We start from the raw sequence: 21,888 nt of genomic DNA on the forward strand, positions 1-21,888 counted from the left end.
TTTCTAGACAGACTCCTTTTGGAGCTTTCCTCCCAGAATTTGCCCTAAACCAGGACAGGAGGGCATCCACTGCTCCATGTTGAAGCAGATGAAAGCATGAGCAGGAAGGAGGAGGGGTGGTGCCATGGCTTCATTCATGCTCTGTGTGAACTATATCATCGTGACCAACTCTTGAGGGGAAGCTTGCTTCAAAGGACCTGCTGTTCCCTGATCAGAGAAGAAAGGACTGCCGTAGCCTGCCTTCCTAAAGCTTTAACTCAGGACCTCTGTCCTTTTAAATGCTGTCAGTCATCATCCTACTGCCCTGGACTACAGGGGAGCTCTAAGAAAACCACTCATAATTCTGAGACAGGCACTTTCCTGACTCTCTGAGGTCTTAGAACTACTGCACTCCCAGAGCACAACTGTGCTTCACTGCAAATCAAGTCAGTGATGATTTAGGAAATAATTTGTATCCTCAGAGGAGGCATATCTTGCAGCAGAGACAGCCCAGCATAAGTTGCTGAGTTTTAGTTAATGGCCTCATTCTATCTAATGTGTCTGCTCTTGCAGATATCACTTACAGATGAACTGTGTGTTTTCTGTCTCCCCATTTTTTTTTACATGGAAAATATTTGAATTAGGCTAGCCCATAAACACACTGGCTAGGAACAAATTAATGGGAGGAGGAGTTAACAGAGAGAGACCGATGGAGTATTAGTTTGAATATATTATTTTGCATTGCAACTCTATGAAGAAAATGATGCATTTCCTGGGGGGCATTTTACAAGGGTCACTTTATAAGGGTGAGATTGCAAAATTTCTCTCACTTTTACTATTTCTATTAGCACAGAATTATCTTTGATGTTAATTTAGTAGGCATGCAGTCAGAATAGATTTCAAGGTATATTTAACAGAAATATTAGATTATATGGACTGCCTTTTTTTCTTCTTGCTCACCTGCTTGCTGTGGGAGAGCTGTCAGTTATCAGCTGAAAGTCTGGTAATATTAAGATACCCTGTACACAGTTGTTAGCACTGAGAGTGTGCATAACACCACATCCTTTCTTCCTCTTCTTGTCCTGATACAGATTGAAAGGCCAAAATTAATTCCTTTTATGTTATACTGGACATTTTGACCATACAGTTTGAGTAAAGCCTTTTAGATTTCACTTAATCTTTAGCAATTAAAACTGTGACAGACAAGACTACTTTCTTTCTTCCAAAATTCAGAAACATAAAAGTGTACAGAAATTAATCTACAGTTGGTGGGTAAAAAAAAAGAAAATAAGGAAACAAAGAGTGACTGAGAGTGATTCTGTGAGTAAACTATCTGGGTGATGTTTACCTCTATGATAAGGCTGTGCTGTAGCAGACCTACTGCAACACTTCCATTCCAGCAAATGGTTGTTAATTATTGTGATATTGTTTAAACTGCAAGGAGTGAATAAGACACCTCTAGAGTGTCATTTTGCCCTGTAAGTTCAGCCTACATGTGAGTATTGGCAGATTGAAAAATTAAGGGACACATGGATGGAATCTGTTTGGGATGGAAAAGCAGAAGCAACCTTGACACTGCTCTGAGCCAAAAACTTGTGATGTGCTTGTCAACAGTGCAGACCTTCAAATGGCCAGTGTTTGCATGAACTAGATGAAATCTCAGGCAGTTCCTTCGTGGTACCTAAAACCAAGTTCAGGAAAAATGCAATAACCCTTTTGTAATATTGTAAAAACACAGTGCACGGTGAAATAAATCCATAACACAAATGGTTTCAGCTTTATAATGAATAATGATAATGAATAATGAATAATAATAATAATGAATAAGGTCATACTATCCATATAGTATCCATATATATAGTACTTAAGTACTATCCAGTACTTAAGCCCTGTCTGCCTGATTATGGTTTTATTTATTATTAGAAATTATTTATATAATATCCTTGGTGGATAGTGCTTCTCAGGGAAACTCCTTCTAAAGTTAAAAGTCTATCACATCGGGAATTTGCTACACAAACCAGAAGGAAAGAACTGCAACACAAACCAGTTGGGAGTAACACTTATTTCTGGAATAAAATCTAACATTTTGGAGCATGGCAAACTTTAGGTTTCACATTCAATTAATTATTTTATACTCTTGAAGATGTGGTAGGGGTTCAGTGAGGTTACCCATGACAGCAGCACAAGTACGGGCCAGTTTAAAGCGATCCTGTGCAATCTTTGGTGGGTTCAAGAGCGAGCCCTGCCCAGCGCCCGCTGCCCGGCTGCGCTCCCGGGAAGGTGCCGGGAGCAGCTGGGCGATCCTCCGGCTCCCTCTCCAGGACATCGGGCTTAATTACAAATAAACCCTCCAGCTCTGCGGCTCATGCAGCCTTCTCATGGGCAAAGGGAGGAGCAAAGCACGAATGTCACACGCATAAGCCGAGTACCCCCAGTATAAGGTTGATTTCGATGTGAAGCGCAGTGAGAGGGGGATGCAGGCAATTCTGAGCAGTCCTTAGGAAACGCTGCCAAGCACGGGTAGTGCTCACTTACAGACAATGTGAACAGACACCACAATAACCCCTCTGCTCACTGGGTGACCTGGCCACGCTCTGAGCATCAGAGCTCAGCTCAGCTCAGCATCCCCAGGAGCATCCCGCTCCCACACATCACTCACCTGGTCCCAGCAGGTCACCAGAGTGCCCTCCGGCTCTCAGTGGGAAACTGTCACTGACACGGACTCAGGGCTCAAGGTGTAACTTCTCTGCCTTCAGAATGCAGCAAAGGCAGGGTCTTTTTCTCAGATCTGTTTGTGGTCAGATTCACTTCTCCATTGGGTTAATTTACTCCAAATTTGAGGATAATTTCTGCTCTAGGTTTTCTACACATCCCCCAATAAGACAGTTCATAGTTTGTGACAACCATCAGTCTCTAGCTATGTTCCCTTTTAGTCTTGGTTTTGACCTCTTATTTTAAAGGTCAGCAGTTCCTTCCTATTTGTTAACCCAATTGCCTTAAAAGTGCTCCAGTAAACTCCAGTTATACATTTGCTTCTGGCAGACTTCAGCTGTCAGGGAAGGCTATGCAAAACCCTCCACAGAGGAGGCAGGGTGAATTGGCTCTGGGTAGCAAGATTTTCATAGCAGGGGGACTAAAGGGGTGACTTCTGTGCAAAGTTGCCAGAAGCTTCCCTCATGTCCAACATCCAATACCAGCCAGCTCCAGGACACACATGCTGCTGGCCAAAGCATCATCAGGGATGGTGACAGCATCTCTAGGATAACAGGGTTAGGAAGGGGGGGAAAAGCCCTATGCTACTGCAGCCGGGATAGAGGAGTAAGAATATGTGAAAGCAACAACCCTGCACACCTCCAAGTGCCAGAGGAGAGATTCCCCTGCAGCCTCTGGTGCACCTCCTGGTGAGGCAGCTGTGCCCCTGGAGGTCCTTGGGACCACAGAGATCCACCAGCAGGAGGATCCCATGCCTCAGCTGGTGGGTGCCTGAAGGGGGCTGTGACCCTGTGGGAAGCCTCCCCTGGAACAGGCTCCTGGCAGGACCTGTGGCCTATGGAGAGAGGAGCCACACTGGAACAGGTTTGCAGGAAGGACTTGTGTCACTGTCTCTTCCTGAAGGACTGCATCCCATGGGAGGGATCACACTGAAGCTGTTTGTGAAGAGCTGCAGCCTATAGGAAGGACTCACATTGGAAAAGTTCACGTAGGACAGTTTTCTATAGGAGAGACACTGGAGCAGGGGAAGATTGTGAGGAGTCCTCTCCTGATGAGGAAGGAGTAGCCACAGCCAATATTCTCTGTTGTCTTGTGCTGCTGGTGGGGACGAGGGAGAAAAATTGGAAGTGGAGTGCAGGAAGAAGGAATGGGTAGGGGGAAAGTACTTTTAAGATCTAGTTTTTATTTTTCATTATCCTACATTGATTTGATTGGCAGTAAATTAGACTAATTTCCCCAAGTCGAGTTTTTTTCCCATGATAGTCACCAGTGACTGATCTCTCCTTGTCCTTATCTCAGCCCACGAGCCTTTCCTTACATTTTGTCTCCCCTGTCTAGCTGAGGAGAGCACTTGGTATCCAGCCAGGGTCAACACACCACACAAAGCTGCAAAACAATGGATTACCTCATCAGAACAGCACCAATTTCACAGAATACTCTGAGTTGGAAGGGATCCACAAGGATCATAAAGTCCAGCTGTTGGGTGAATGGCCCATTGAGGGATCAAACCCACAGCTCTGGCATTAGCAACATACTCTAATCAAATGAGTCTTGAGAATCTGATAGTTAGGAGCTGACAGATGTAAAAATAGAAAGACTTAGGAACCAAGTAGGAGCAGATTTAATCAGTAAAGCAAATAATCAGGTGATATGAATTACTAGTTCGTAATTAGAATGAGAATCAGCTGAAAAAGTGTCTCATCAATATAAATGTGGCAGCCTTTCTATTTAACCCAAGACTAAAAAGCCAGAAAGGCTTTTATTTCCATGTGAAACTGAGAAAGGAAGGTGGTGTGGTTTTGTTTTTTCTTTATGCTATAAAGGAAAAGGCACCACATTTAGAGGCTGAACAAATGAACAATGAAGCTGAGTTTGGTGCAGAGGTAAGAGTTCTATGGCCACTAAACAGGAATGGCCTTACTTAAGGCATTAAATGTATTGACTTTTCTGGTTTACCTTCTCTAATTTTCTAGTAGTGACTAAGGAAAATCCATTTTTCCAATTGCCTGGTCTAGAACTGTTGCTCTAAATTTAAGGCTAGTTTAATATTCTGAGGAGAACTTTCTGAGCAACTTGTTATAGCTGAAAGTGCTGCTAATCTCTGTCTTCTCTTACAGGTTGTTACTAATAGAGATATTTTTCTCTGCGGTATGGACTCAAGAGACACCAGGTAATGCTGCTATAAATTGATTTCACAGCAGTTTACAGATTTTTCTATAGGTGATATCTAGGCATATGTGTGTGTTTTAAAAGAGTCTGAAGCTCTTGTAGCGGCCTTGCTTTCACAGTCTTCTGAGAAACTTTAAATATCCAAGGATTTGCTGGACACTACACTCCTTTGTTTTATGTGCCACTATATTAGACAAATGTTTCTACCTTTCCTCACTCTGGTAGCAAGTACTGATGAATTAATAAGGACTTTATTCTTATTTTCTTGAGTGTAGTTGTTGTTAGTCACTCTACAATATGTAAGGTATTTTATTGTAGCTTAACCCAGCTAAACACCAGATAGCTGTTTGCTTATTCCTCATCTCCTCCCACCCCAGTCAAATGGGGAGGTAACTCAGGAAAAGCCTTGTGGACTGAGAACAATATTTTAATAATTAGAAGCCAGTAAAATATGACAATACTAATTATAATAATAGAATTATTTTTTAAAGTTATAACAACTAAGGAAAATTTATGATGCACAATACAGCTGCTCATTACAGCTGATGCCTAGTCTGTCAGCAGCGATTGGTGCCTCCAGCCAATTCTCCCCAGTTTATATATAGGTTGTGACAGTCTATTGTATAGAATACACATTTGACCAGTTCAGGTCAGTTGTCCTGACAGTGTTTCCTTGACAGTGCTACCTCCTGGCTTCTTGTGGACCTGCTCCCTGACACAGTACAAGCCACTTAAAAATCTCTGGCTTGTTCTAGGCAATGCTCAGCAACAAACAAAACTTCAATGTGTTATCAGCATAATTCTTGTACTGTATTCAAAATACAGCTCTGTACCAGCTACTAGGAAGAAAATGAACTCTATCCCAGCCAAAACCAGGACAAAATATTATAAAGATAGCAGTGATTTGCCTTAGAGGAAACAGTTTTCTTAGCCAAAAGTCTTTCCTTACAAAACACTGCTGGTCCTGGAGCAGACAATGCAGAGAGCTGTTTCTAGGGCTGTCTGCCCTACTCACTGTGGGTTCTGTATAAAATGCATTGACAATCCCCAAAGACCAAAGTAAATAGATTCTGGAGAAAGTTTTATCCAGCTTGGAGCAATCATCTGGCTTCTGCACTGAGTCCAGTTGGTAGCTTGGAGTATGGGTGGAATGGGGTCATGTTCATCAGGATCTGTCTGCTGCTCCTTAGTGTGGCCATCTCTGATGTGGGAATTGCATCACTAATAAACTTCAGTCTATGGTGCTGAATCCTCTAGGAAAATGAATCCTCTCAGCTCTTAAAATGCACCATTATTGTAAAAGGTCTAGTTGGTGTTAGCTCATGATGCCATAGCAACTTCTGTTTGAAGCAATAAATCCTCATTTATTAGACGTGTGTCAAGTGAGAAGCCTTCTCTGGTCTCCAGTCCATGGTTTGGGAGCCATGGCCTGGTGTATGCTGAGGTCATAGCTTGGGACTGGAGTTTCTTAAGCCATAGCCTTTGCTCCTGTGTGGTCCTCTCCCAGTATGAGCTGGCTAGCTTCTGATACTGGTACCTGGGCTAGTGACCAGGGTAGGCTGATGGACAGTTCGTGTGGCTGCTCTCCACTCAAAACTGGCTTTTGGCCCCTCTTATGAATAGATGGATGAAGGTGGAGATTTCTAGCTATTTTGTGGTTTGTTTGTAAGGTTTTGTTGGTTGGGATTTTTTTCAACTCTCTTTTCAGGAGTGTGTGGGACTTTCACATTCTGTTTTATTTTGTCTAAGGTGCTCAGATTGGGGTAGCTAATGTAGTACCTTTTTGACCCTTTTCCAAAATCCTGTTTCCATGACTGGCTGTTACTGGTAGCATTGCTGAAATATCAAACACCATTACTAATAGGATACTAATTTTGGAGCTAGCTCTTCTCCTGGAATTACTGCCAGTATAAACACAACCTCTCACCCCTCCTGACCAGAGATGTGTGACTGTCACAACACTGACTTTATAAAGCAATCTGGAAAGTAGCAGATTTGTTTTTATCTTATTTTGAATCCCCATCTTACCAGCTTTTCAATACATCCACAGGACCCATGAGTTTAGAGTGCTTGGGGAACCTTCTGAGGATAACACTGAGTGCAGAATACTTTGAAGACAAATACTTATCTATTTTTGTTGTTGGTAAGTTGATGTAAAAGAATTTGGTGAGACAATTATGCCTGGTGAAATGTTTCAAATTCTGAGCTGCTTCTAGAATTCCTTGGATTATTCTGCTATTACAGACCTTAGTAAGTTGGATCATTGTAAGTAAACCAAACTGCTACCTTATTTCTGTGTAACCTATACTGTCAACTTGTTTTTTGACAAGTTAGCCATGATTAGACTTGATTTTGCTATCTTTGGGCTCAAATTGAAATCCACATGGTAGTTTCTAGGCATGCTAAAGCTGGTGGATTTTCTTTGTGATGAGAATGTTTTCCAGTAACAGCACATACTGTTCTGAAAATTCACTGTCTGAAGCTGGCACAATATTATTTATTGTTGCAGTAGTGGTTTTTCACATTCTTTGCTTCAGCTTAGTGGAGGCATATACTTAAAAAAGTTTAATAAAAATTATCTGGGCTCTCTAGCTATGGACTTAGTATTCAGCAAGTGGTACATTTCTGTGAAAAGCATCACAGAATGCCCTGGAAGGGCACAGTGATAATAATTTTGGGCTATAAACACCTGCTGTAAGATTATATGTATAAAATATAAATTTGGCCTTGAGGAAGATCTCCATGCCATCCATTCTTCTAGAAGTCTAGTTAAACTTGTGTCAAAACCCACTTAAAATGTGTTCTTTGTTCAGAGATCTTCAATCGTACACAAACACTCTGCAGCTGGGATATGTATATCTTAAACCATAAAGCAATTCTTTTTGGAAGGGAAAAAACCCAAATCAACTACAATGAAAAACACTAAAAATCTCAAAACCATAAGAATGGTTTGTGTACAAAAAACATCCAAGCCAATCTTTAGTGTGTTGATTATCCTGGTGGATTGTCTCCTGAAGAGACTCTTCTGGCAGGCAGCAGAGAGACATGAGCCAGTGCTGGCCACAGGTCAGTGTCCTGATGTTGCTGTTGTCATCTGTCACCATGCTGGTGGTTTGGGGTTTTTTCCTGTCCTCAGTCCTTCAGCCATGAGTGTTTCCTGTCCCAGTGTGCCTGTAAATTTACCTTTCCTTCTTTCTTTCCACCTTGTCACAGCTCTTTCCCCACTTTGCAATTCTGAGCCCAGGGGATGCAGCTGGCCTGTATCCGAGCAGGTTCAGCTGAATCCTTATGCCACAGCAGGTTTCTCAAGGAGTTGTCAGAGCAGGAGTTATACTTGTTAATACAGCTCTTTGCTATTTGCCTGTAGATCAGTCTGGCACAGCCAGGGAGATTGATGAGGCCATGGCAGCACAGTGTGGCTATACAGTAACTCACACCACCTCGAGGAGCATCGAGTTCCGTGCCTCTGCACTGAGCTGCCATTCTTACTTAGAGGTAAGTCTGTTACAGGCATTTTTGACTACAGTGCTCTTGTACACTAGCTTTATGTGAGAATCTACTGAATTATTAATGGACATTAACTGAGGTGCCATAATGTCTTCAATATCTGTTAGCAGAGAATAATTTAATTTTCTTCAAGTCTATCCGGAGGCCTGAGAGTATTCCATGGTGCTGCCATTTGGAGGGCCTACAGATGAACACATGAAGTATATCACATGTGCCCTAAAAGGGCAACTATTTTCTTGTGGATTACAAGGGAACTGCATCTGGCAGCCGTGTTGCACTCTGCCCTATCAATATTTAGTGTCTTGAGACAGTAAAAACTCAGACTTTGGTTGCTGGCTCACTGCTACTATGTCATAAAAGACAAAATCAGATATCTCTTCAGTTTATTTGTTTTCTTATTGTCCAATTCTGGGGGTAAGCAAAAGGAACAAACCTGGTGCCCAAAGTATTTATGTTGCCATGTAGCTATATACACCTATGTGCATATATCTTGTGTAGCTAATGAAGCTGAAAGTGATAATGCTTCAGTATGGAGCTGCTCTTCTGTGCAGAGGCTGGTGGGTGTGTTTTGTAATTTACTTTAGGGTCAAAAGGGTAGGTGGTTCCCAGCTATAGAGAATCAGTCTAACTAGCAAAGGTTCCCTTATCCCATGCAGAAAGATGTGTTCACAGTAACTATACAAATCAAAGCATCTCATGCTCCAGATATGAGCAATGCTACAACTCATCTGGAAAGTGCAAGTTGCCATTATGGTCTGTGGAGTCCCAGAGAGTTAATATGTGAAAGTAACTACATGGAGGTAAGTACTTGTGGAAAGTGCTAAAAGTAAAGAGACTTGACAAGATACTTTCTCTTAGATGGTATTTCCAATGCATATTCCCAGAATTTAATCAGCTTCAGAGTGCCCCACCATGAACAGCTTGTTAGTGAGTGCACAATATACATCTTAAGTGATACATTTTTATTATGATCATATAACCTATATTAGCACTAATAGCCATTAGTGAAATGACTATTAAATAAAGCTGTGAAATGGTATTCAAAGCATTAAGCTCATAGATTGAACTCCCTGAATGTTGCCCCAACAAATCTTATTTGAGACAACAGGGATGTATACCTCCTGAAGGGAGTTTCCCTGCTGAATTTGCTGAGGAGGAGTACAGAGGGTAAATGGACTCCTCTTGGAAGAGAGCATGGGAGTCAAGAACAAACTCTGGTTTTAAGTGGAAATAGAAAGTAGAAGATAGGTGGAAAACAAAATAGAAACTGAAATCAAGCAGACTATAGGTAAATCACCTGGCATGGTGCCATCTGTCTAGGAAATGCTGTTTTCCACTGGAAAAGGCTTGTAGAGAGTTGAAGACAAGGAAATAAGTGCTATCAGCAAACCCCTTATGGATGTTTTTCCCCCTCAGGTTTCTGTCAGGAAGGAGGTTCCACAGGCTATAAAAGACTTTGTTCAAGATCAACCTGAGGACTGGACTCTTGTATTTCCAGAAGTAAAACTACAGGTTTTCTTTCTAGTAAAAGCTAGTGTTACCTCTGGCACAACCATCCTTCTTTTCTTTAACCACACTACTTTCAAAAAAGTACTTAAGTAACAATAATAGAACTTCTATATCAAGTGGCTTTAGAGTATTTTTATTTATCAGAAGTACAGACAGCTGTAGGCTATGTCCAAGGAAGAAATCGAGTTTTTCCCAGGCAAGAGGTTATGCAAAAAAAACTGAAACAAAAATAAACAAACACTTCTTTAAGACCCCATGGCCCAGAAAAAAAAAACCTGTGATAAGGCTTTTTTTCATCTTGGCCTCTGTATGTGCAGAGTCTGCAGCAGTGCAGTTAGTGCCATTAGTTATTCTCTGATGCCCTTAACGTGGAAAGTTTTCTGTATGCATGGGGTGGGGAAAGCTGTGGAAAATTCAAAATAAGGCATCTAAACTACTGGACAATTCAATACAGTAAATCATTCAATGCAGTACATGTGTTACTTTGAACTTCTTGTTTAAACTATTGATGAATTTCTCTGGGTAGGCAAAGGCAGAAGAAGCCTCAATATGGCAAATAGTACTTCATCAGCCAGAAGAAAAAAGGGCTCTGCTTGTGAGCAATGCTTGGAGTGCAGGCTATGGACTCAACACCACAGACTCCAGGGTTCTGCTGCGAGTGCCATACACTGCTGCCCAAGTTCAGCTGGTCGAGGTTGGTGTGCTCCTTCTGGCCCAACAAGCTGCCAGGCTGTGCAGGTCTAACCAGATGCCTTTCTTACAGGATCAGGGAATTACCTTTTCTGTGCTGAGATCAAGTACATTTTACAAATACCAGTGGGTGATCCTGATGGTGGATACTGCTGTGGCATGTCCTGTAGGTAAGGAGTGTGGTACCATGCTCCAATGCCAAAATGGACAGGGATAGACTCACAACTATAGAGCTAACAGCTTTCATGTCTTGTCCCTAAGATGGTGTGGACTACACGAACAAAACCATCACCTGGACTGTTCCAAAGTATATTCCACCACTCTCTGCTGGAGTGACTAGCTTTAAGGATGTGCTTGTGGAAGCTGGTGTGGATCTACTCAAACTCTCTGCCAAAGAAATGGCTTCCAGGAAATATGTGTTATTGAATGAGTTAAAAGCAATTACAATGAAGATTCCAATAGGTGCAGAAGGTGGTTATTACAAGGTCAGTGACTTGTATTAGGTGCCATAAAAGCAACATTCTGGGATGTTTGTTCATTTTCTGATGAGGAATAATACATCTTGTGCCTTTGAAATGAAAGATGGAAGTGAGGGAGAATGAAGGGCTTCTTAAAAAAACTCCAGAAGCCCTGACCAAAGATAGTATTTGTAATCACCACTTTATGAAGAATTTCTTTTCTTGCAAGTGCAGGTAGATGGAATCCTACACAGAACTATTGATTCATGATTTCCTCAGGTTAACACAGCTTTCACCTATTAGTCATGATGTCATACTCCTCAGAGATGGTCCTAACTGGATTGAAAAGCATGCATGGGGGTTCTGTTGTATTTTACACTGGGTATTTAAGAAAATGGGAATAACCCATTAGTCCAGCAGATGCTCTGAACTGAGAACTGGGGTGAACTGAGTCCTGGGCAAATGTAACAACTGAACTTCTGGTGAAGATGCAGGAGCAGCAACTCCTGCAACTTCACTGTGAAATAGTCCCCTGCTGCTTTGAAACTTGGGGAGCGGGAGACCACTTTCTAAAGGAAGTCTTCTGAGTATTCTGAGATAATCTAAACAGGGATACAAGAGTTCAGGATTCCTGAGCAAAAAGGGACGATTGGTTGGGGCTGTAGATTTAACTGACCTTGAGATGCTCTAACATAACTTTAATGCACAATCAAGTCATACTAAAGGGTGATGATTTGAAATTTTAGACTTCTGTGAGCAATGGACAGCTTGGGGTAAAATACACCATCAACCTGTTCTTGGAACACCAATGGGAAGACAACAAATGGAGACTAACCAAACATACTATCATCAGGGAAATAGAAACACCATTTGAACAAGCAGAAGTTGCTATAACCAATAGTAAGTAGCTGAACATTGAATTTACCAAAGGTTTTGGTACTGTTAAGAGCTTAATGCTATTTGTTCCTTTTCAGATTTAAATCTAAGTGAGAGGCTAATGACTGTTATGGTGGGAACATTTCTCCCAGATGTTGAGCTTGTGAACTTAACCATTGAAGGAGTTCCTGTGGCTGTACCTGAAGCTGTTCAGCATGGCTACCTAATACATAGGGCCAGATATGCTAATGGAAGCAAAGCATATGTAATAGAAGTCCCACTTGATGCACCAAGTATTAAAAAAGAGGTGTGTACTAAGACACTGCAACATCCCATGGCATAGAAATTATGGTAACACTTGGTGATTTTTCATGTCTAAATATGATTTTCCCAGTACATGAGAGAGGACATGAGAGCATACACCCTGAATGTCACGCTCACATTCATCACCTATCCATCAAGTGAGACCTTTGTTGTCCCAGTAACTGCACTGTCAGCTGTGAAAGATGCAGGTAAACTTTTCAGAACTTGGGAGAAATTACACCAACTTGGCTGCAAACTCTGGCTGTGAACTGGGCTGATTTCAGCCAGGGATACTGCCAGTCCCAGAGAGTTGTATTAAACTGATGGTATCTGGCTGACTCTTGGCTGTTTTGCAGTACTGCCCAGTGCGAGAGGGTTTTGTGATGGGAGGAACCTTCATCTCATTATCACTCATGGGAATGTGGACCAAAACTGGCTACCTTTTGTCTCAGACTGGCACCTGACCCAAGAGTCTGCACAGAAGTACAACTACATTCTGAGGGACAATGGCACTCACCTGGAAATCTCTGTCCCTTTCCTTTCTCCCCATGTGAGCTATGAGGTAAGGCTGCCAACATGTAGCAATTGAAAGGCATGTTCTTGCTGTGGGATGTCAACAAGACACAGTATGTTCTTGAAAGCAAAATAAAACTTCTCTTTGAGACAGTCTTCAAAGGTATAATGGAGGACTATTTTCTGCCCTTGTAAGAAAACTTTAGTTTCCCTGGGTCAATGTTGGCAGAAATAGGCAAGGAAAATCAAGAAACATATTCTTCATTTACTTTATGGCTGAGCATCTTTAAGGACAACTATGCATGCAATGGAGTTTGTATTGCATTCTTTTGCAAAACAACTGAAAAAGCTCACTGTGTGAGCTTCTGGATTAAAAACATCCTGTTTAAATACATCCTGTGGATTTGACTTCACTCAAACAACATTCTTTGGCTTGTGATAACCTGCCCTCTTAGTTTTTGAATGCTTTAGTTGAACAGTGTGTCTTTATTCTCTTGTTTAACCTGTGATTGTCATCTCTAGGGCTTTCATACCTCTGCAATTAAGGCTTCATTCTACTTAACCTTGAAAGATGGCATCACCTTGGCTCAGAGGAGAGACTTCTCCGTTTCCTGCATATTTTCACCTTCAGAGCTAATACGTAATAACATGCTGGGAATTGGCTGTTAATGCTATTTGAGTTGCAAAACTAAATCATGCAGTCTGAAATGTTTCTAGGTTTTAGTTGTGTGATAGTCTGTTTGCTTGCCAGATTTCCTACCAGTTAATATGCCACAAGGCACGTCAAATTAAATATTGGATTGACTATCCTGCTTAGTACAAGAGCAGGGGAAGGAAGTGGGAAAGTCTACTTCCCTGCACACTTCCAAAATCAAGAAGCTTTAAAGGGTTTTTGTGGTTGTTTTGAGAGTTGAATGAGGTGGGAGTTTTTGGTGGAATGTGGGGAAGAATCAGCATATAAATTCATCGCTCTAAAGCTACTCGTTAGGATCAAATGTATTGAATATCTTAGCTAGAAAAATCCTTTTGAAGAGAGTGAGTTCCTTGTGAGCTGCCAAAAGAACTTGCCAGTAAATCCATTTAGAAAATCTTTGTTGTTAGGCTACAAAAGGAGTTTGAATCCCGATTTGTGTGAAAATGTATATTTCTCTTTCAGAGTGCCTGCCCAATGGCACTGTGATTATTACTGCAATCAAACTGGTAGGTGGTGAAGACCTGGACACTGCTCTGCTTGTCTTGAGGGACAGACAGTGCAAGCCCAGTCTAGTGACAGAGAATACTGCAACCTTCAAGTTCAATGTGAACACTTGTGGAACAAGTAGAAAGGTAAGGACTTAGTCACATGTTTACTCTGCATTGGGATAGGATTATTGCTAGACCTGGCACAGGTTGAGAGGTGAGCAGAACCTGTATGGAAGTCACAGCTGAAACCAGTTCAGCAGTACATCTATACTCTTTTACTGAACTTAGAAAATTCAGTTGAGAAAAATTTCTTATTGAGTAAAAATGTTTTTTCAAGGTCAGAGGTGCTTTCTGAAACTAGCCTTCAGTTTGACACCTCTGAATTGTTTTGTGGTGGGCTTGAATGCCAGTTTATGTTGGTCAGATATACTTGTACACCTTGCAGAAGCTTTTTGGGTATTGCTAATGACTACATGGCCAAAGACTAGAGTTGGTCTACCACCAAATACTGTATAAATAAAAAACAGATGAAATAAAAAATAATCAGAACATACCTAAATTCAGATCATCATAAATGCAGCTTGTTTCTGCATTGTTGCATTTCATTCTACTCATTGATTCAGTAAACAGGCACAGCAGTTGTTTTTCTCAGGACCCATGCACCTTTCTCAGGACCCTTTCCTAGGGTGTTCTATCATATTCAAGCTAATAAATTTTCTTCTTGACTATGGCATAGCTGTCAGCTGTGGCCAGCTTTAGTTCAGTGGGCATTGGGCTGTTGGCTGGTAATTTCTGGCTATTTCTATGCATATTCTGCTCAGTGAAATCTGGCAGTCAAGTGGAGGGATGCAGATATTGTGCCAATTGCAAATCAGACTCTAATGTGACTGTCCTGTTTGTAATGATGTACATCTTTCAGTTCAACAGCACAACTATGACATATGAAAATGAGATACTCTATTTCAGACCTGGCAGTGATACACCCATATACCAGTAAGTGTCACTCCCTAACGAGAGGTTGTACATGTTATTTTGGCTGTAAAAAAATCTAATACTAAACCTCTTCTCTCAGACTGAAATTTCTCTGCTCGTATGGAGTCAAGCAGACTGTCGATGTTCCATATGAATCTAAGAAGAACCCACCACCCAGTATTAAGCCAGAGTTTGGCTGTCTTGTTCTTTCATTGAAGCTTTTCAAAGGTAACATCTATGATTAGATTCTATAAAATCACTGAATGGCTGAGGCTGAAAGGGACCAGAGATTAATCTTAATTCATCCTGCTCAAGCAGGGCGGTGTAGAAAACATTGCACTATGTTTAGATGACTTTTAAATATATCAGAGGATGAAGTGGAAAATTAAGGCCTCTAATGGGAATTTTCTATTCCAAAATGCAACAAAAATGGTCAGATATCTGTAGTGGAACTGACTTAGCACCTCTGACACATGTACAGTTTTCCTGCTTCATCTGGGCATGATGTAAGTTTTGTGTAGTGAATGTGATGCCAGCTTCTTTCTCCTAGCAACTCTTGAAGAATTGCTAAGCAGATTCAGCAACTCAGTGCAATAGCTGTAACCTGTGTCAAAGGTGCAATACTGCTTTAAAATGGTACAGCAGAAAGGGCTGATTGAAGCCTGAACCAAACACTCACAATGACTGGAATAGCCATTATGATTTTTTTTTAATTGATTTTCCCTTCTCACTACCTTTGACACAATTTTAAATAAAAATCTTACTCTAATAGCTTTTTGCAGGAGTGTTTAATTTCTGGATTTGCAGAGCCAGGGAATATAATTGAGATTTTTGCTTTCAATGCTGATTTTGCTTTCTTGCCATTCTATCCCCATTGACATTTGTATGCTGTCCCAGGTTTTAGTATTACTGTGCCAAAGTAAATGAGAGTGGAAAAAAATAAAGCAGGAACTTTGTGAATACTTACTCCAAAAAAGGAGGCTCCAAATATCAATACTCTCTTGCAGAGAAATCCTATTCAGAGCCCTACCAGGAATCAGAATATCCTGTGGTGAAATACCTGAGGGAGGCTCTGTATTTTGAAGTTGAACTGCTCCAGCCTAAAGATGCAAGACTGGACCTAAACCTGGATGACTGTTGGGTTACCAACTCCCAAAGCCAGGACAGCCTCCCGCAATGGCACATCCTTATACATGGGTGAGGAAGGCTTCCCTCCTTTGTTTGGTAACTGCTTGGCACAAGGTGTGTGCCCCAGGTGAGAGGGAAGGAGAAGAGGCAGAGGTGGAAGTGGCAGAGGTGTGCTGCTAATGTTGGTGTCAGCACAGTAGCTGGCCCTTCTGGGGGCAGCAGGTCATGTGAGTGGCCAAGAAGCACTTCTAGTTAACAGTTCCGGCTGAAAAGAAAGAGCAAGAAGCAACCCTGACTGTGGCCAAAGACAAGGATCGTGAACTGAGGAGATGCTATTAATTTCCCTATTGCACAAGGAAAACTGAGAGGGAAGCCCTACTGTATTTCACCTCTTTTCTGTGTTTGAAGCTCTAGTTGAAGGTTTAGATTAAATACATTTTCTCTCACTTTCCCAAACAGGTGTGAAAACAACAAAGACTCCTACAGAACTGTCTTCCACAAAGTTAATTACAGCCTCAGAGTAAAATTTCCTCAGCACCTCAAGAGATTTGAAGTGAGGATGTTCACCTTTGTCCAAGGCACATCTCTATTACAAGAGCAGGTGAGCTGTCTCTGTTCTGCCATGAGCTGTTGGTAGTCAGGGGAGCCCAGGTGGTGATGCAGCCAGTGCTCTATAAGGGCTCAGCTGGCCAGTGCTGCCTGGGGCTGTTGGACACCTCCTTGAAGGCATAACACCCTCAGAGGGGTGAATAAAACCACTTCTGTTTGGTTCACAGAACAAAATTGTAGACTCATTCAGGTTGGAACAGACTCCCAAGATTATCAAATCAAATCTCTGATAACCATCATATGGATTAAATAATATTGTAAAGTGCTACTCATTTTTTTAACCCTTCCAGGGACAGTGACTCCAACACTTTCTTTGGGAGGCTGTTCCAATGCTTTGTCACTTTTGCAGTGAAAAAAATTTACCTAATATCCAACCTAAATGACTTCTAGTGCAATTTGAGGCTATTTTCCCCTTTTCCTGTCTTTAGTTGCCTGAGAGGCCACCCCCCACCTTGACACAGCCCTCATATTCTTTGGGATCAGTATACATTGGATTCCAAATAAGAATTCCCTAAACATAATCTAAGTATTCTTATCTTGCAGCTGTATTTCCACTGCAGTGTGGTGGTCTGCAACACTAAGCAACAGCCTTTAGATGGTTTTTGTCCAAGGAGATGCAATCCTGGGAAACACAGACTTGGTAAGAAAACAAGTCTCATGTCTCAAGTCTCCTGTGTTTTTGCTTAGCAAGTTGGCATGTGCTCTCATGGGTCATGTCAGGTTGCAGATTTCTACTCCTAGATTATGCTGTACAGGGGATTAAAAACTGAAATGTCTTACAGCCCGCCGTGCACATCCACATGGGCAAGTGTCATCTGGACCAGTGCTTGTTAGGAAGAAATACAGTAAGAAGAGGTTGGTGTCAATCTTAAATTACATTACTGGAACACCAAATGTACTGCTGCTATAACATAACAGACTTGTGTGCACCTCTCTTCTCCCTGCAGGTGAATGCATCAACTTCTGACAGACTAAACAAGAACTACTTCATTTTATGAAGTTGCAGTTAGATGGCCTAAGCAAGCACAGAGTGCTGCCCAGATTCACAAGTAAAATTGTTTCTGTGGTATCTGCTGGGAAAATAGATTGTCAGTGTCTATGAAGAAAAGGGTCTGCAAACCAATATTAGGTGTAACTCTAACTTAAATTATTGTATTGTTCTCCTCTGTTCCTCAACAGCATTAAACTCTTTGTGTTTTGTGTGTTCATCTGACCTGGTCTGCTCAGCTGACATGTCTGAAACTTGTGTTGCTTTGCAGTTAGAAGCATCTGTTTTGGAGTAGGGGAGGAAGACGGCAACAGGTGTGAACTTAATTGTAAATCACTTCAAGCTTTTTTTTTTTTAGGCTTCTATATGAACAAAGGACTGCAGGGAGCTTAATGCCAGTAAAAGAATGTGAGGTTTTTTGGAGTAAGATGGGATGAACATCCTCGATCCTGTAGTGGCTGTTGACAGGATGACTATAAACTGTGATTCTTACAGGAGTGTTGTGGCTCTGCAATGTCTAGTTGCCTTCCCTAGGTGGTCAAATTACTCGCAGGTAACATCAGTGGCTGCTTAGCTGAGTATCCTGTCAGCCTAAATAAAAAAAAAATTTAGTGAAGACTTTAATAGCAATAGTGACAGTATATGGACTCCATCTGCAAAGTGTTAAGGATTTTTCCTTACTAAGAATGGGATGTTTAGGGGCTCCTGTCAGATTTTCCTCTGTGTGTTTTGTTTTGTTTTTTTAATGGGAAAAAAATTTATTGGTTTCTTCTTTGTGTCTGAACAGTGGTGTGTGAAAAGAGCTTGGATTCAATATTGTGTTTTCTGTTCTAATGAAAGCTACTGCTTAGCATGAAACTTGATCCCTTAGGGGTAAATACACAATAATGGGTGTCTGCTTTTTAAATTTAGATTAAAGAGAATTATCCAACAGAAAATTTCTGTGAAAGCAAACTTGAGCAAGAACGTATTTTGTGAATCTATTAGCACTTTGTGAGACAGCATGGAGTAGAAAAAATTGTATCTCTGTTGCTACCTATGCACAGATCTCACTAAACAGCTTGTGCTGTAATTGAAGCTCATGTAAGTCTTGTTTGTCTTCCAGTTGCCTGCTAAGCATATCCAGTAGATCTCTTGCTGTTATTTCTGGAAAAACGTGTGGTCTTCATCATGAGAAAAACATCAAGACTGTTTTCCAGTAGAGATGGCTATTATGTTGAAGGATTTATTTTGCTACTCCTGTTGTAGGTGAAGACTAAAGCCATGGAGCTGTGATATTGAATATCAGCATGGGAATAGCAGGAAAATGCAGAACACATAAGCCTAACAGCAGATTTGACAAGTCAGTGACTTGGTGCCCAGTGCTTTCCCCTGCATTAACCTACTGGTCTGAGGACTGGGTAATGCTTTGTCTGCAGGCAAAACCCCTTAAGAAATCAAAGGAGACACCTCTAATGAGCTGCCAGGGTTTTGCATCTAAGAGAACACAATTATGGGTGCTTTAAGAGGTGTGGTGACTTCCCTGTGTCTTAGCTGGTGCTGTTTCCCCCAGAAATGAGACTGTTAAGCCGTGTTTTCTCCAGCTGAGTGACACTCTTCATGTGCCTCCACATTGCTCTACCAACACAGCACAGGCTGCCTGGAGGAGCCTGAGGCACCTTCTTTCTTATATTCCTGTGGGGGAAAAGTGTAACATTTAGAGACTGCTCTGAGAACCACACCTGCAGTTGGGCAGCCTGTTTCAGAACTGTTAACTCTGTCTTGGTTGTGGCTTCCTGGGTTTTCAGGATTTTTTTCTTCAAACCAAGACTCAAGGATATCATGAAGGAAATCTGATATTTACAATCTTGTCCAAGACACCTTCATTTATTTTCATAAGCTTAGTCAACACTTTGAGATGCTTTACCTGTTGATGGGTTTCTAAGAGCTGTAGAAAAGCAACATGATGTCCAGGTACTGAGCACAGGTACACTGTGGCTCTACTCTTCAGCTCTTCTAAAAGCTTTATATAGTGCCATTTTAAAGGATGGGTTATGTAAAGAACCATCTTTTCTATTAACCTTTCTGATATGTGGGAAAATTCAAGGACACTTCCCTCCATGGTTGGACAAGGATTTATATAAAGTTTCTTGTCAGATGTTCCAACAGCCTGTGAGACACAAAATCCATTTGAATATCAGTAAAAGCTTTTAAAGACATGACAGTAGTACTCTCTCTACTTCAGAAGTGCCTGTTTATACTAGAATTCAGGAACTGCCTTCCTGCTTTTATATATATATATATATCTAAAAGAAAAAAAAAAATCTTCAAGTGTTTTATCAACACCTCTTTGCCTTTTAAGTGGATATTTTATGACCACATGCTTTTCCCCTGGTATTTGGAATGTTATTTTTATATCCCTATTAACACAAGTTGAAAGCAGATCAATCTTCTTTGTTTATGCTTAACGTCTTCTGCAATTTCAACAGGTGAATGACAAAACTGTAAGGGAAAAGAGAAGTCTGGTGTGATTTGTTTTTATAGGAAAATGGGAACAATAACAGAAATGTACTGAAGATAGTTATTTCCATTTCAAATAAATGTTGGTAAGTCACTGTTAATAAGTAACCTCATATCTGGTCACTGATAGGCAGAAATCTCATTTTTTCTATAGTCTATATTCAATGACAGCTAGTATTTTAAAACTTTACTGTTTTGTGACTTAAAGTAGCAACAACTTACTATTAATACTGAAAAACTAAGAAAACTGACATCTGGCATATTCCTTTGCTTTTTATTTTAAAGGCCAAAGTCTTTAGTAAATGCTATGCACCTCAGTCCAGAGGAAAGCATGTTGTGACAATGTTCTAATGATTTGGAAAGCTTAAGGAAGTTCAAGTCTTGGCTTCTGCCACAAATCTGTTTGAGTTTTTAGCCACTTCCATATAATTTTTGTTTTTATTTGTGCCTGGGAATCCAAAAACACCTAAATAGTGTTAGCTAGAATGCTGGAAGGATGTGTGCATGGAAAGAAATGCTTTAAAGCATAAATAAGGTAAGTCTTTCTCCTTATCATAACATCAAGTACTGTAAGAGTGCAAGCCTGGACTGATGTTGGTGTACATACAGAACTAAAAAGTCAGGGGTTTGACTGGGGAAGGGGATTCAGCAGGACCCAGCTTCTATAGCTCATTAGAAACAGCTTTATTGGCATCTGTGAATTCTCTTTCCGGCTTCCTGCCTGTTAAAGGCAATAAGAAGATTTGTGGTTGCATGGCAGGTAAGTTGGGGAGCAAAAGTCAGTCAGACACTGGATTAGATACACCCTTAGAAGCTGGGGGTGTATCTCTGTTTCTGTGGAGTATTTTCTAGGCAGAGCTGGAAGGATAGCTCTTGGCTTCCCTAGCCAGAGGGGATATGGCAGCTCCCAGATAAGCAGCTCTCCCAAGGAACTGGCTGAAGCCCATTTGCAGGAGGTTTTCTTTGTCCCAAGCACACCTATGTGCAGCCCAAATGTGTCACCATAAAACCTCTTGGCACCTACATGGTGCTCCTCAGCATAGAATTTCAAAGCACTGTGTGTGTGCGAGCAGCCCCAGGCTCCCCTCTGCTTTGGGGGGTGGGGGGTGAGTTCTGTGGATTACAGAGCTGGGGCTTGCCCTGGGAGCTTCTTCCATGTGTGAGCCTTTAACCACTGGGAAATATTCTTGTCCTCAAGAGGTGATTTGACCTCCTTGCTCTCCTCAAGGTCTACATCTTGGTATTGCTGCTGCTGGCAGACAGCTCTGCTGCATCCTTTGTATTACAGAGTAGGCAGAGAAGTTGCTCCTGGATTCATGTGGAAAGCCTGCCTGCCAAGTGAGGCTGTGCAAGCCTCCTGAATCCTGGGCTAATGCCCTGCCTGCAAGGCCTCTTCCTTTGCATTGCTGTGCCTCTTGCTAAATAGAGCAGTATCATATCGCTCCAGCTCAGAACAGCCTTTGGTCCCCAAGGTAGAAAGTGAAACCCAGAGTCTATTCTCACACTGTTGGTACCAGCAACTGCTCCCTCCAGCAGCACCAACTGCCTGGTAACTCTGCTCTGCCCTGCCTTTTTCTTCCCTAATAAACGAGTTAGGATGGATGTGGGGCTGCAATCCCTCTTTTCCCTGGCTTCTGAAACTTTTAGCACTCTGGTCCCCCCTCAGTAATTCACCCAGAGAGGAGGCAAGGACCCAACTCTGAGCACAAAGAACAGCTCAGGAAACCGCTGGTGGGGTCTAGTTGTCTCACCTGATTTGGTGCCACTTGCTCATTTCCCTTGCTCTCAGCCTGC

General features: G+C 41.6%; 1 protein-coding gene across 1 annotated transcript; it reads left to right on the plus strand.

The window, feature by feature from the left end:
* Positions 1–6,915: 6,915 nt before the first annotated feature.
* On the plus strand, positions 6,916–17,574 carry LOC131577093 (uncharacterized). The gene is made up of 19 exons (XM_058834464.1): positions 6,916–7,003; positions 8,228–8,355; positions 9,024–9,167; positions 9,784–9,867; positions 10,403–10,570; positions 10,640–10,736; positions 10,828–11,051; positions 11,771–11,924; positions 11,999–12,207; positions 12,295–12,412; positions 12,560–12,765; positions 13,239–13,356; positions 13,873–14,042; positions 14,818–14,891; positions 14,971–15,098; positions 15,878–16,067; positions 16,458–16,599; positions 17,151–17,247; positions 17,555–17,574. The coding sequence occupies exons 1-19, from the start codon at positions 6,916–6,918 to the stop codon at positions 17,572–17,574; spliced, it is 2,559 nt and encodes an 852-aa protein (XP_058690447.1).
* The last annotated feature ends 4,314 nt before the right edge of the window (positions 17,575–21,888 follow it).

The sequence above is a fragment of the Poecile atricapillus genome, chromosome 3 (genome assembly GCF_030490865.1).
Source record: "Poecile atricapillus isolate bPoeAtr1 chromosome 3, bPoeAtr1.hap1, whole genome shotgun sequence".
NCBI classification, from domain to species: Eukaryota; Metazoa; Chordata; class Aves; order Passeriformes; family Paridae; genus Poecile; species Poecile atricapillus.